This window comes from Podarcis liolepis, assembly GCF_965112155.1.
Source record: "Podarcis liolepis genome assembly, chromosome: 5".
Taxonomy (NCBI): Eukaryota; Metazoa; Chordata; class Lepidosauria; order Squamata; family Lacertidae; genus Podarcis; species Podarcis liolepis.
This window is the reverse complement of record NC_139556.1, coordinates 52,036,847-52,050,999: the sequence shown is the minus strand read 5'-3', so window position 1 is coordinate 52,050,999 and position 14,153 is coordinate 52,036,847. Positions and strand designations below refer to the sequence as shown.

Here is a 14,153-nt window from a genome sequence, read left to right as displayed (position 1 = left end):
TCTCACACACACATCTCAGCTAAGCATAAAGTGTTAGCAAGAGCTCCTTTGATCGGGATGTAATTATCTGTGTATGCCTTGAAAATGGACTTTTAATATCCCAAGAAGCGTCGATTATTCACACTGGAGAGAAAGCCACTTAATTTAGAAAATCATCTTCCCCACAGAGTTTGATACAGACAATTGTTGTTTTATAGAAACAAAGATGTATAAAATGGGTCTGGTGAGAACAAAGAACTCATGATAGGTTTAGACAAGGTTTTGAGATATACAATATAACACCAGTCAAAAAATGCAAAAGTAGCTAATTCACACCTGTAAGCAGAGCAAGGCAAGCTACAAATGCATGTATTTTAGGCTGCCATTCTACACACACTTAACTGGGAATAGCTCACACTGAGTTCAGCAGTACATCTGAATGTCTCAATAATACATAGGATTCCACTGTTACATCAGAGAGGAGTTTTGGTGCTTCAGGCAAGTACACTCTGGTTCAATTAATATACCAGTGCTATGACAAATGCTCTTGTTCATGTGGTTATCTGGTTTAATAGGTTAATCCACCTGATCTGCCAAATTATAGATTTGCCTATGGGAGTTCCCCAGGCACTTCCAGGCTGTCTCACTTTGCGTAGATTACCATACTTCCTTTATGCCGTAATAGTACATGCTCCCAAAGAACAACAAAGAAAGTGGGTGCAATGTGATACATAGGCAGTAGCTAAATGGTGCTCTTGTAGAGCACATTCACTTTGAAAACAAAAACCACACTGTACAGTAGGAATAATAGTTGAGCTGTACAAATCAAGTGTACACACATATGCACACAAACATATATGTACATGTGTAGTAGAGGCAATTAGTGACCTTAGAAAATATTTAAGCCCACATTTCCACCTCTGGGAAATCTGCATCGCATTCTGGACTACAAGATTGCTGACTCTATTAGAGAAAGACGGATTGGGAACCAAAGTTCTCATATATCACATCACAATAGGAAGTAACCAAGGAAATATAATTCAAGAGAAAACCCTAAGAGCCATGTTTTGTGCTCCTTTCCCTGTGATTTCAAATGCATATTTGCTGCAGTGCAAAAACATTAGATTGATTACGTGCACTTAGAATACATTTTTACTCCTCCTAAGGAAGGTGAAACATCTTTTGCATTTGCTAATTCATTTAAACTCAAGCAAGTGTTACATTTGCCTATACTGTAATAGTGAAATGGATTTCATATTTAGAAAACACCCAGCATTATTCGCGCTGCTAGTTTTCATGAACTTGGCTCCTATGCCTTTATTTTACCCTTGTAGTAAGAAGAAATTTGATAGGTGATCTTTCTTTCCCCACCAAAACATTTTCATGAAAAAGCTAAATTTGTGCTTCTCATTAAGGCTGCAATCCCACAGATTTGTCTAGAAATAAGTCCTGCAGATTTGTGAGTAGACATGTACTGTACAGTGGTGCCTCGGGTTACAGACGCTTCAGGTTACAGACGCTTCAGGTTACAGACTCCGCTAACCCAGAAATAGTACCTCGGGTTAAGAACTTTGCTTCAGGATGAGAACAGAAATTGCACGGCAGGGTGCGGCAGCAGCGGGAGGCCCCATTAGCTGAAGTGGTACCTCAGGTTAAGAATAGTTTCAGGTTAAGAACGGACCTCCAGAACAAATTAAATTCTTAACCCGAGGTACCACTGTATAGGGTTATATTGTAACTTGTTAACACAGGAGAACCTGGGGGAAAAAGAAAAACACACCTGGTGACATTATGTGGATTTCAAGCATCAGTCTCACCTTTGGTGTAGCCACTTTTGCAAAGTGTATAATTTTACAAACATTTCTTGGACATGGGTAGCACTAGGAGCAGAGTGGGGTCGAAAGTGTGTTCTCTTCTCTCTATTTCCAGATCCTCCATAGAAAACCTCCTCTTCCCGCCCCATATTTAAGTCCTCTGGTGCAATTGCTCCTAACATCAATGTATTCACCGTTAACTATGGGTTACCAAATGTCCTCTTTTAATAATGAAGTGCAACAGCATTCACTTTGTTGAGTAGTGTTTAAACAAACACTTTGGAAAGCTATCACATAAAATGCAAAGTTAAATGAACATCAAATTACTGTCCATTTCCACAGCTTTCAGTGCTAATGGAGATATTTTTGTGACCATTTCCAAATGCTTATTCCCCCCACCCAATAACACAAAAAGATTTGTTGTTTGAAAATGCAAGTGGCTGTTAACCATATATTATTTGTAAATACAACATGTTCCTGCATCATTCATTTCAGTGTCTCATTGAGGTCTAATTGGTATATATTTTGGTTGACATGTATTGTTCTCTTGTAAAGGTGTCAAATTCCTTAGCTATGTCAGTGACAAAAGCCCCCACTGCTTGTGATATATAAATTATGCTCTTTACCATATAATCAGCCCTATCTGTTAGAATGCTATTTGCAACAAAACATGTTCAAAATATGTACCAGGCAGATTGGTCTTTCTTCACTTTAATATTGTGTTATTCACAGCAAAGTTTTTGATTTGAACGTTAAAAGGGAACATGTTCCAAGATTTGATCAGCATTGTATCAATTAAGAGGCATTTGATTTGAAAAGCTGGTGAGGCTTATTAGTACAGTTCAGACTTCAAAATGTTACTTTCACTATTAACATCTGAAAACATTGCCACTGTGGTTACAGAAGGAACAGTGTGATAACATCCTAGTATAGATTGATAATCTGGTATGTTGTAAGTATTCCTATGCAACTAAACTTTATTTCATTTACAATTGTATTGTAAGGTATTTTGGGGGGAGGGTGACATTTTGTGGAGACATTTTGGTGGCTGCTGGTATTTTCATTTTTTTCAAAGGTGTAGGTGCACGGGTATAGAAATGCCCAGCATGAAAAAATATAGTGGAGAGCCGAGTGAAGGGGTGACTGGGGAGACAAACACAGCTCAGATACCTGCACTCAAGCTCTGCCCAGCAGTGCAGAATGGAAGTGGTGGAATAGCAATGGATATCAGGACTGGGGGAATGGGAAAATGTGGAAAGTTCTTTGCTGAAGGCGCACACAGAAGAATTAAATCTGAATGGGCTGTTTGCAGTATAAGGTTATTTTCTTCTCTACCACTGCGGTACAGCCCTTCTCTATCCAAAGCTACAAAAGCCAGTGTCTGATATTTTCCTGCACATGGAAGATACCTTTAGGATTAGCCTTCTGATAGCTAGGCAAGGCAACCCTAAATCTGTAATCTTTCAATCTCTCTCTCTTAAAAAAAAAAGATTCAGAAGTATTATCATTATTTTATTTATTTACACACCACCTTTCCCCCAGAACCAGGACTCAAGGCAGCTTACAAAAATTAAAACAATCACAGAAGGCTAAAAAAAATACAGAAGATAATAGTAACTAAGCTATAATGGAATTAAAACAATGTAAAAACAACAACTAAATCTATTAAACTACAGATAGTAAAAGCACTAAAGGTGTTATGTACTGTACTGAAGTTCTCACCCTGGGCCAGCAGGGGGATACTGTAGATAGTTATGCAAATAAGGGATCAAAAGTGACATTCAGTGATTGGATAGTTTTAGAAAATTGTTACAGTTACATTGTACTGGAGCTCTATATAAGCAGGCTGACTGAACCCTTCAGTTCAGTTCTGTCCTGGCCTGTGAATAAACAAGAGCTGTTTGAAGAATCGCTGTGTCGTCTGATATGTTCACCCACAACTTAACAAAAAGCAGCACCATTTAAAGCCCTTTCCTCAAAAGCAGTCAGTTCCCAACAGCCTGCCAGAATAAAACTTCCTGCCAGTGAAAGGAAAACAAAGAGGGAGCCAATCGAGCCAAAACTAGAGAGTTCCAAAGTTTGGGAGCAGCCACTGGGGAGGCCCTCTCCAGTGCCCCCACCAAATGGGCAGGTTCGTATGTTGAAAACCCCAAGCTTTCAGCCTCAAGAAGTAAATTCCAGAATGGAATATTCCATTGCTATTTCTGTGTATCTGAATAATCTCTACCTATTAGTTCAGCTGCTTCGGTGGCCTATGCCTTTTCCCCATACATGGCTTTACTGGAGTAGCACTATTCCACCAAGAAGGAATTTTAAGAGCTAGCTTCTAATGGAAGTAATGTTAATGATTATAATTTGTAATATAGCAGATGCAGTCTAATTTACCTCCCTCTTCTGATGGCAGGCTGTACAAATTATAGGCTGAGGAAGAAAATCAAAGTCTAAAGGTTAGGAGATTAAGTCAAAGATTTAGAACTTAAATGCTCAACAAGGTACTATACAACACTCTCACACACACTGCTACACCAACAATCAGTGTAATTAAATTAACACATTTCTTTAAAAAAAGAAAACCCACCTCCCACAAAATCAAGTACTGCAGATACACACAAACCCTTCAGTTATTACGGGACAGATTAAAGAGAGCTGAACTCAAAACGTTTCCTTCAGATTTTAGATAAAATAAATGGTGGGCTGCTCCACTAACTAAACAGATGCAAGCAAAGGAATACTCTAGCGAAAAAGGAGGTGAAAATAAATGTACCTCAATTGTGATAGGAAATCTGAAAAACTCCCCCAAGGTAATTTTGAAAAATGCACTGAAAGCAAATCTACATATTCTAAATGTGCCTCAGAAACCCAGTGGAACAACTCTTTCAGATGCTTGTTTCTTTGTACCATTGTTGCAGGGAACCCAAATGTCACTAGCTGCCCCTTCTGTTGTTAGAACGCAGCATTTCCCAAGCACTGACTGGTAGCAGCTCTCCATAATTTCAGGCAGGAGCATTTGTCAGCCTTCTCTGGAGATGCTGGAGATGCTGGAGACTGAACCAAAAACTCCCCTGCATTCAAAACAAGTGTTCTACCACACAAGCTGTATCAGGCACCATCTACACCTGAACTGTGCCAGCTGGTCATTAAAAGAACACCTGCTTAAGAATCGGTGCCTGAGTTTTATTTTTTCATCTTCCCTCCCTGTTCTTTTCTCCTTGTGTGTCACTTTTCTTTATATAGAGAGAGATTATAAATCTGCAGGCAGGGATTGTTTTGTTCTAACTGATTGTATGTTAGCCACTCTAGGTGACTTTTTGGCTGAAGTGTGGGGTATAAATGCTCTAAATAAACTACAGCCCTCCCTTTACATGTTTGTAGAGGGCCACTAAACTGGCCTGAATCACCACTTTTGTCAGCCTGTGAAGGATGCATCCTGTCACTCTCTCAGTCCTCTGCCTTATGATCCTTTCAGTCTCTTTTGTAGGCAGCAGTAAGGCAAACTGTCTGCTCCTTTTCTGGCTGAGTCTGCAGTTCACCTACAGCTGTGACTGATGTCACTTCCAGATGCAAAGGTCAAACCAGGCAAACTCCATGGTGGCACCGAGCCAGGAGATGTGCAGCTCATGGCTTAAGTCATCACCCACATCTGGACAGGCTATCATACTATGAGAAACTGACAGCAGCATGGCAATACCAGGATAGGAAACTAGTTGAAAGTCTTACTATGTTTTAGTTCAAAGAGTTTTTAAACTATGCATCTTAGCATCTGAATGACCTTCCATACAGTCTCAAGATCTCTGTGCCAGCTCAAATATATAAGATATAGGGTGTGAAGTCAACAGCTAGAGCAGTAACTGATGCTGCAGCTGTGATCCAGGTGTGCTCTAGGCAGAAATACTGGTGTAGATTTTTTTAGGGTCAGTTTCAAAACCATAATCATCTGTCTAACAACTTGATATTTTAAAATGTAAATAATGTTATTTCATACCAAGTGGTTAAACAAACAACATGATAGTATTATTCTCATATAATCTCAGGTATTTCTGTATATTTTTAATTGTTCGCTGCAGTTAAGGGGATCTTTTCTTCCTTGATCGGTTCTTGAAACTTTACAGCCTTCCGTTTCTTATCAAGATAAATGCCATAGCTCACTTCCGGGTGATTGCAGACAGAACAGCTTCTGCTCACATTACCAAAGGTCTTTCCGATGCCAGAACGTTCATCTACAAGACAAAAAGGCCTATTTCAATGCCTAAAGCCATGTGACAAGTACAGCCAAGGGGTCTAAATGTTCATTGCAGTTTATGGAGAGGCTCAGATTGGTGGGCTCCCATCCTTGGGTGAGTACTTGCAGGGAGATAATGTGGGAGGCAGCAGGGCCCATAACCGTGGGTGCACAATTTTGAGGGGGCACAACCCATGTGCGCACACACAGGGATCATGAGGCAATAAACACTATATACTTTGAACTGAACTTTATGGGAAAGGAGTTTTCTTAACCAGGAGCTCTGGAAAAGCCTGGAAAGCAGGAAGACACCGATGTTCTGCTAGATGGCTTTGCTGGAGCCTTGCATACCCTGCTGATCATAGTGGTCAAAGTGTGGTGTAGTATCATCAACAGATGGTGGGCCCAGTATAACAGGATATGGGCCAACTGACTTCTACAAGACTAACAAGGTCTTCCTTGGAGGCAAAGGGGCTCTTGTGTGCCCTGCTTCAGAACACCTGTTCAATCAACTCAATGAAGATATAGTAGAAAGCATAATAACCTTTGACTGAGTTATTTTAACTCACATGCCCAAGCAAGGCACATAAAGACCCTTTTCCTCTGAGGACCAAAACAAATCGAGCAATACCCCTCTCATCACCATGCACCAGCTTTTTTTTGGTGCTCTCTTCTTCTCCAGTCCAAGAGTTGAGACAGGTGAACATGGTCTTGTGAACAGGCCCATAGCAAGTGGCCAGTTTCAAATAATGCAATCCTAAAGCCTTACGTGGAATATGCCCAGTATACTTGGGCATCATCCCTTCCGGCCTGTAGAATCTCTGGTATGGGCGTGATTCTTTGAGTTTGGTTGCAGGGATCTCTTTCCTACAAAATAAATAAAATAAATGATGTTTTGGTGCTTGCCATTCTCCAACTTTCTTGACTGTAACAACATATTATGTGCAACTTTGCATATGACTGAAACAGTGCATGTGATAGTCTTATCAAATGCTTCTGGGAAGGCAGAATGTCTCTGGTTTTTATATGGCTAAGACAAGTCCAGACCCTCCAAGTGTCCCTATTTTCCAGGGTCATCCCTGATTTAGAGAAGCCATCCTGGTTTCTGATTTGATCCTGGAATGTCCCACTTTTGGCCATATAAGAACTGCTGCTACTGCTGCTACCCAGGAGGACTCCCCTGCTGAGCGCCTGGGGCCCCCAATCCTGCCACTCATCACATGGCCTAGTTTGTGACTCACAACATCAAAAGTTATACACAATTACAAAAATATAACCACAAATTAAGCATCTCCAACAAAAACCCCTAAACAATTTCCACCCTGATAGTTTCTCATCATCCTGAGAGACAGGTCTTGTAGGATTCACAGTGACAAAGATCTTGTCTTATCATGCTAACAGCTGTTCATGCAAAATGATCAAGGTGTTTAACAATAATATAAAATCACAGGAGGAAAAGATATAAAAATAACACAATGGTTGAGAACAGATGAATGAGTAACATTATGTAATATTATATCCACATTATTTCTCGGCTGCAGCATAGCTCAGTGAAAGATCTTTATGCCAACATACATGGATTCCTTGGTAGCAGGATCCTGTTTGGCTCTGTCCAAGGAGTTCTGAAAATCTCGATAGCAATTTTCTGCCATCACATGGTAGCGAGCTCCGTGACCAAACTCTGTAACCTTCGACCTGGGCACAAAGCCAGTCCAGCCTGGAATAGGTGGCTCAAGTAGACTCCTTTTTGTTTCCACAGGCCCTGCAAAGTGATGAAATGGGCAAAACACAACACAAAGGAATACAGATAAAGAAACACAAGCTCTGTATGCAGTTATGTAGAACTTACCAAAGACCAAATATAAAGTGATGAAATGGGGCATTAATTGAAAGCTTACTGATGCTAAAAATAACCCTACACAGAGTGAGGAGCACAACACAAATGAGGTCCATTGCATTAACACCATGTTCTTTAACTAGCACCATGTCTTTTCTGCCTGAATCTGGTTGGTAGATCTTGGGGTTCTACAAAAACATGAAGTAGATCTGACAAGCATCAAATCTGTGAAACCTTGTATTACTGCACCATTAGCCAACCACTGCAAAGAATTTACTACAGGAAGAAAGACAGGTGTTCTTTAAAACATTCCAGTTTCAAGAGGAAGGGTCTAAGTGGAAAAGAGTTGTATATAATTCCCATCAGTGAGAAAGAGAAATAACAGTTTTATATAGCTCATGGGTTGGATCAAGAATCCAAATATCCTGAGAGAAGACCACTGAAGAAGTCCTAAGGAAGGTTCAAAGCTAGAGGTTGCAAGCACTGTTAGTTCTCCATTTACAGTATGTAGAGGCACCCAGTGCTGGCTGCACTCCAGCAAGAGTAGAGCCTAAAGCAAATTCCACTGTGTTAGGTAGTAAGTAAAACCATGGGTATCAGTCTGTGTTATGGCAAATTTGCTAGATAATCATATATACTAATAGCAATCTAAATTATTCAAGCACAGCCAAAATACCATGACCCATGTACAACATGAAGGTATCAGGAGGCTTTGAAGGACCAAATTTTGCAAAAGTACAAACATAATTTTGGGGGGGACCCCAAACAGCCCAATGAAGACTGAGCATGCTCAGTGGCCATGGGCAGCTGACCAACTGCTGTGGTCAATGTGGGGGGACAGAAAAGCAGGTGAGAAGGTGAATGGAATGGAGCATCCTGAATGGGAGTAAATCACACTGCAATATTTTGTTGCAAGTCTTATGGAACTTGCATATTAGGTTTCTACAAGTCTGAAGCCTCCCTTTTGGAAGAAATAACTCAGAATGCATGTTGATTCCTTTCTATTTCTCCAGCTGAGCTTTAGAGGTCACAGGGCAGGTCCATGTAGCTGTAGATAAAAAACTCAAGACAGAAAGCAATTTCTGTTGCTCTTCATCTGTAATAACAAAGCTATTAGAGCTCTTTGTCATGGTTTAGCGCTGCTAGTTGCAAAGATAGAGTTTCTCTCTCTCAAAAGACCTGGAGAAAGTGACTGGTACTTTTCTCAAAGAGGGAACCGTCATTACCCCCTTAACCACCACAATTCATCAAAACAGACTTAAGATCTCCTCTGCCTTCCCATGCAACGTTCAGGCCACATGTGGATCACTGCCGGGAGCTCCCCCTATGGCAAAGCAAAAATGCTTTTGCTACTAGAATTTGTCATTTGTGCACGACAGCAGAGGAACAAAGGTCAGTGTTTTGCTTTAAAAGAAAATGAAAAACTGCCTAAAAGTTTCCACATTCTGTTAAAAAGAAAAGAAGAGAAAACATTCACAGACAGCTTTTTGTGTGTGCGATGACTCACATCCAACAGAACTTTTACTCCACTGCTCAATCGACTGAAACTGCTTACAAAGTTACAGGAATGAAGATGGAAATCTGTCCTATGGCAGAAAGCTGAAAGCTCAGACTTATCTCTGTTACACCATGTTGGAGGGAGTTAGGAAACAGAGTCAAGAAGGAAAGTTTGTTTCAAGACCTGGATGTGGGCTAGTCAGGCACAGGAACAAAACAGTATAGTGGTATAGCCACAAGTGGGACATGCCCTGATCTAAGGTCAGGTTACATCAGTGGCACAACCACCAGTTTGCGGGTTTCTTTTGAGAGACAGAGATGGAATCGCTAAAGCATTAAAGGTGGTGCTCATGTTTCAGGTTAGGGTTAAAGATGATGCCCTGGGTCTGTTGTTATTAATTAATTAATTTCAGTCATGAAGCATTTCTTATGAAGCATTGTGAAGCAATTTCACAAGACTCTGTGTATGTGTGTATTTGCGGGGTTTTTTAAAGTTACATATATAAATACAATTTCAAATCCAACACAGATACAGACTAGGATAAAAAAGATCTCGACTTAGAAGGCTTGGTAAAGGTGAAAGTCTTCAACAGACAACAAGAAGATGGAAGAGATGGCGCCTGTCTCATATGTAGCCAGTGAGACTTCCAAAAGGCAGGTGTGGAACAGACCGACTTTGTATGGCATAGGCCTCCTGGCAAGACAATGCCTGCAGGATGCCCTCTCCTGCAGAGAACACAGATTGGCTGGGAATATGAAGGGGGAGGAGGTATTTTAGGAATCCTGGTCCCAAACTGCACAGCGCCTTGCATAGCACCTTGAACAGAGCCTGTTCATGAAAATGTTGAAGCAGGCAAACATGGTGGATAAGTATGCTTATCAGGGTGGGTGGAAGGTTTCATTTGGAACTAAATTTCACCTGTAGACCAGCAATGTGTACATAACAAGCCAAGCCAAGCTTTTTTTTTCTTCCTTTTTTTCTTCCTTTCAGTTGCATGCCCTAAGCTAGCTCTCTGCTAACATGACATCTGCTCCCTTTGTAACCCTGTATCTCCTCAGAGGGCAAGCATCATGAGAAAAGGAGGCTTCCTCTTGAATGGGAACCATACACTTTAACTCAATCTAGCAAACCAGTCACCAAGCTTGCAGCAACCACCCCCCGCCCCCCTGAGTCTGGCCTTAAATATTCAAGCCTGCCACATATGACGGTGACTCTAAGGGTGCGACGTGCAATGAGTTTTCTAGAGTGGTAGCTTGTCTCTGACCCACCTCCTCTCCACACCATATGCTTACAGCACATTCAAAGTGCATGGCTCCCCTTCAAAGAATCCTAGGAACTGTAGTTTGTTAAGGGCACTGGGAATTGTAGCTGTAACGGGTCAACTACAGTTTTGAGGATTCTTTGGGGGAAAGCCATGATGTTCTTTAAAGGTATGGGGTGGATGTGAAAACAACATGGACTCTGCTACTCTGCAGAAACTTGGGATCAAGAGCTGCATCTGCAATAACTGTATCATAGTGGAACAGGCCTCCTGGCAAGACAATACCTGCAAGATGCCCTCTCCTGCAGAGAACACAGATCAGCTGGGGATATGAAGGGGGGAGAAGGTATTTTAGGAATCCTAAGCCCAAATTAATTAGAAATGAGGCATACTATACCCAGCACATTTGGATGGTGTTTGCTATTATAGTCATCAAGTACGTTTATTATTTCTTCATTCGAGCATATAGGTGGCAGCTGGGGTCCTGTAGCCGCTGTGAGCCTCAGTTCTTCCATTTGGTCACATTTTCTCTGAGTAGCCTCACGAAACGCATTCACACACCACACAGAATCGTTTCCGAAGCTAGTTCCAATTCGGTAGAATCTATAAGGGATGTAGCCTGGAAAGGGCAACAGAAGTTCACAACCATCATGAAGAAGCCATCAGCGGACTAGTCTAGGCTTTCCTTCAACAAAACTTCTTGTGTGTGTCTGCAGCCCCAGGACTATCATAAGGATAATCCCACTGTTTACTCATTATTTGTGTATACAGGTTTCGTACAGTCCATGGTGGGAGCCAACTTAACATTCTGTTGCATTCATAGTAAATGTGTCAAAAGGATGATCTGGTGGGTCACATACATGGGCTTTCAGCTCCAGCCCTTTTCAGAGTGATCATCCTTACCTGCCCATCGCCAGCTTGTCACTGTGACATTTGTTGCCATTTGATTAATTTGCACAATATGAAATTTGGGTGTTTCCAGACACAAAGTTTTGCAGCTGCCGTGCATACTGATTTAGTGTCTGATGCCTGCAAAACTGGGTGCTGTTGATTCCCAGGCTTCTAGTCAGAGGGTAGGTATGAGTGTTGGAATTCTTCATAAGAAAGTGAACATCAGCTTTCCGTCACCCTCCTAGCATTTCAAAGCCTGCTGTCACACAACCAACCACTGAGATTTATACCCAAGCAACTAGAAATTTAGCAGATGTCTGAGTCTCAACATTTAGTTTGCCAAAACGGCCAGTGTCATTTGAAGATAATTAATAAAAAATGTTAGAATAGAGCATGTATTAGCAAGATTTTGCAGGTGTGCCCACTGTAGCTGCCTATTTTATTTAGTTATGCTTTCTGGTTTTTTAATTTTTATTTAAGGTATTGTATAATGTCAGTCAGCAGAATGTCAGGTAATGTCAGGTAACTCAGCAGAATTCATAATAAGAATTTTCAATAAAATAGTTATGGAATCAAAGTACTACCACCACCCTCAAAGTTGTACCCTGAGAATTCAGAGAATTCATATCAACATTCTAGTTCTCATTATCACTCAGAGGCATTTCTGCAGCAACATACTTCTCTCTCTCTCTCTCTCTCTCTCTCTCTCTCTCTCTCTCTCTCTCACACACACACACACACACACACACACCCTGCAGGTAACACACTCTAAAAAATACTGAGTGCAGAAGAGAGCCTAATTTGTCAGTATAAAATTGCTATCCAGATCGTCAGAAAGAGAGCTAGGTATGTGCTTGTGTTTTGGTGTCTCAGTACAATGTAAGGAGTGGAGCATGAAATCTGTGGTGCAGTTAGGTAGTTGTAGACTCTAGACTTAGCAGCCTTATGAAGGGACCTATTTAGATAGTATTGTGTACTGTACAGTATTACTCTTCACCAATAATACTGTTCTGCATTTGGGGCTTATCCTATCACTCTGCTAGTGATGGAAGTCAGTGGTCAGGGATGATGGGAGATGTAGCCCAGCAACCCAAGGGAGAGAGCCTGAGATTGAAAGGTGTTTTCCCTCATTCATCAGGCAAGACTAGGGTGCTGGGTCAATCCTCACAGCAGGCATAGGCAACGTTTGGCCCTCCAGATGTTTTGGCCTACAACTCCCATGATCCCTAGCTAACAGGACCAGTGGTCAGGGATGATGGGAATTGTTGTCCAAAACATCTGGAGGGCCGAAGGTTGCCTGTGCCTGCCTCGCAGCATACAATAGCAAATAGATAGCTTTAAGAGGCTACTAAAATCATAATCCTGTTTATTACTGCTATATTGAGTACAAAGTGCATCAAAACAAAGTGGGAGCCGATGTGAAAAGCTGTGATTATTTGGCTGCCCCTTTTAGCATGTTATTTTGCTCTCTGCCGAGTTATCAGCTGAGAAATGGGAACAAAGCTCAGGCCAAGACTCTCAGTTTTTTTACCTGTATATCCTGGTATCAAAGGGTTGCACTCATCTACTTGTCGCTGAAATGGTTCCATGCTTTTTCAAACTCTGATGAAAGAAAGTTAAAGGCTTTCAACTGAATCTAGACTCTGATATTAATAAGCCTGTTGTTCAAGAATTATCCCAATCAAAACATATTGGTGTTTCAGGTTATCAGAACCTTTAAGTTAGAGGTTGCAGAAGCACAGTTCCCAGACCTACCCATCAGCCATGCTGCCTGGGGCTGGTGGAAACTATAACTTGGCAGCAGCTAGAGGACCGCAAGGGAGCCACCCCTGCTATGAGCAGTCATCCATTTCTCTGTGTTAAAACATTAGGAAAGAACCATCACCTCTCTGCATATGAACAAACTATGGCCAGCAAGTCATCCAAGCAGACTCAAAACTCAAAAATTTCATGGAGGAACAAAACCCCTCCAAATGAGAACAAGGGCCTATTATTCTGTTCCAAACAGCAGCCAGCCTCTGGGAAGCTCACAAGCTGCGAGTTAGACCCAAGCTTGCCTTCTGGTTTCTCCCGAGTATTTGGTGATCAGGGATACAGTGCCTCTGAACATGAAGGTTTCATTTGGGGATTTGATAGGCTGTTCCTATGCTGTTGATAGTGATAGCAATGAAATTGTGTGATCATTTTTAAAGCTATTTATGTTCCTGGCTGCCACAAGAACATATCCTGCGGAAAGGATCCAGCAGCCTTGCGTTACCTTACTAGCGCCATTGGCTCCTGCTGCTGCAATGTTTCATATCCTCGAAGCACAAAGGAGATAGGCGGGGGACGACGACGAAAATAATAGTATTGAGATTGGCAATAACAAATGAAGACGCATGAGGGCTAAAGACAAATGGTGTAGCGAGAGAGGAAGCAAACAATGGTCAGCTACTGACAAGAAAGAGAAGAAAATGTAGCAGCCCTGGAAAGACTGACCTGTACAGGAGAGATCCCTCAAATGAACAATTCGCTCAGGAAGCCAGGACTGGGCCTTTTACCATGACAAGCTCTGTGAGCAATACCATCCCCCAAGCTGGCTGCTTCCTTGCGACCCTTTACAAGAGAGCTCAAGCTACAGTGCCCCGTTCCTCCCATGGCATTGTGACCTCATC

The 14,153-nt window shown here is 41.6% G+C and overlaps 1 protein-coding gene across 1 annotated transcript; it reads right to left on the bottom strand.

The window, feature by feature from the left end:
- Nucleotides 1-5,820: 5,820 nt before the first annotated feature.
- SPMIP5 (sperm microtubule inner protein 5) lies at nucleotides 5,821-14,130 on the bottom strand. Its single transcript, XM_083505028.1, has 6 exons — nucleotides 13,978-14,130; nucleotides 13,031-13,101; nucleotides 11,006-11,227; nucleotides 7,588-7,774; nucleotides 6,782-6,879; nucleotides 5,821-6,010 (listed from the first exon to the last, which is right to left on the bottom strand). Exons 2-6 carry the CDS (start codon nucleotides 13,086-13,088, stop codon nucleotides 5,841-5,843), a joined length of 735 nt encoding a protein of 244 aa, XP_083361154.1. The 5' UTR covers nucleotides 13,089-13,101; nucleotides 13,978-14,130; the 3' UTR covers nucleotides 5,821-5,840.
- Between the last annotated feature and the right edge of the window lie 23 nt (nucleotides 14,131-14,153).

Bases quoted from the DNA above. Each gene is read 5' to 3' on its own strand.
- SPMIP5 (XM_083505028.1), bottom strand. From the start codon at position 13,088: ATGGAACCATTTCAGCGACAAGTAGATGAGTGCAACCCTTTGATACCA. The intron at 11,228-13,030 runs GTAAAAAAACTG...TGCCCTTTCCAG, and splicing joins TTTGATACCAGGATATACAG to GCTACATCCCTTATAGATTC. The intron at 6,011-6,781 runs GTAAGGCTTTAG...TTTGTCTTGTAG, and splicing joins GTATACTGGGCATATTCCAC to ATGAACGTTCTGGCATCGGA.